The 1,591-nt window shown below is 36.8% G+C and overlaps 1 protein-coding gene across 1 annotated transcript; it reads left to right on the top strand.

The window, feature by feature from the left end:
- The first annotated feature begins 655 nt into the window (after positions 1-655).
- On the top strand, positions 656-1,591 carry OR5H46 (olfactory receptor family 5 subfamily H member 46). The gene has a single exon (XM_023623180.2). The coding sequence runs from the start codon at positions 662-664 to the stop codon at positions 1,589-1,591; it is 930 nt and encodes a 309-aa protein (XP_023478948.1). The 5' UTR covers positions 656-661.

Here is a 1,591-nt window from a genome sequence, read left to right as displayed (position 1 = left end):
ATTATTAGACTTTATTCTTGTCCCACTAAGTCGATTTCTATAGTAATAGCTGACCATCTACATTTTGTACAAAAGGTCCTCCAGACAATTCTGATGTGTAATATGGCTTGGGAACCAGGACAAGAGTAACAGCTTCCTAATTAGTATCCCTGACTCTAGTTTCCATTCCCTGTAGAGTATTTTCTACACTACCAAATATTTAATTTAAAGAATATATTACCATGCCACTCCTTGTCTTAAGGTTTTCAGTGCTTTCCTATTACCTTAGGAATAAAGTTCAAGATCCTTCACACAGCATTCAATTCATTTCCTAATAATTTAGACTTCATTTTCCTCTACCCTCATCTATGTGCAAGACACAGAATTTCCCTAACACACTCACATATCCACATAAATTTAGCTCATGTTTAGAATGTCTTTCCTTTTTTTAATAAATCTGTTAATTCCTTCACATTTTTACAATGGAAATACTGAATTTCCATTACATCAACTCCCCAAATTAGTTTCCATATATTACAGTAGCAGTAAATAAAATTAAGGACATTCTAATTAGTGAATGATTTTATTTCAACCACTTTCCTCCAATTTTATTTTTATACACTATTAGTGAATGGTCTTTTACATTTACTGCATTTCATTTCAGGGGCCAGCTAGCGAAGACATGGACACTAAAAATGCAACACTGCTGACAAAGTTTGTTCTCACAGGACTTACACATCAACAGGAGTGGGAAATCCCCCTGTTTCTGGTGTTCTTGCTGATATATCTCATCACCATTGTGGGAAACCTTGGACTGATTGCACTCATCTGCAATGACCCTCACCTTCACACTCCCATGTACTTATTCCTTGGGAGTTTAGCCTTCACGGATGCTTGGATATCATCCACAGTGACCCCAAAGATGCTGGTCAACTTCTTTATCAAGAGCAAGAGGATATCTCTCTCTGAATGCATGATGCAATTTTTTTCTTTTTCATTCAGTGCAAGCACAGAATGTTTCCTTTTGGCAGCAATGGCATATGATCGCTATGTGGCCATATGCAACCCTTTAATTTATCAAATGACTATGACCAATAGACTATGCATCCAACTGTTAGTCTCATCATTTGTGTGTGGCCTTATTCATTCTGCATTTCATACACTTTTTTTATTCAGATTAACCTTCTGTAATTCTTACATAATACATCACTTTTATTGTGACATCATGCCATTGTTTAAGATTTCCTGTACTGACCCTTCAGTTAATGTTCTGATGGTTTTTATCTCCTCTGGGTCAATACAGGTGTTCACCATCCTGATAGTTCTTGTCTCTTATACACTTGTTCTCTTTACAATCTTAAAAAGGAAGTCTGTACAAGGCATCAGGAAAGCCTTCTCCACCTGTGGAGCCCATCTCTTCTCTGTCTCTTTATACTATGGCCCTCTCCTCTTCATGTATGTGCGCCCTGGATCTGCACAAGCAGATGACCAAGATATGATGGACTCTCTATTTTACACTGTCATCATTCCTTTGTTAAATCCAATTATCTACAGCCTGAGAAATAAGAAAGTCATAGATTCACTGGTCAAAATGTTAAAGAGAAATGTTTAG

This window comes from Equus caballus, chromosome 19 (genome assembly GCF_041296265.1).
Source record: "Equus caballus isolate H_3958 breed thoroughbred chromosome 19, TB-T2T, whole genome shotgun sequence".
Taxonomy (NCBI): Eukaryota; Metazoa; Chordata; class Mammalia; order Perissodactyla; family Equidae; genus Equus; species Equus caballus.
Note: the sequence above shows the minus strand (reverse complement) of the source record. Positions and strands in the feature narration are given on the sequence as shown.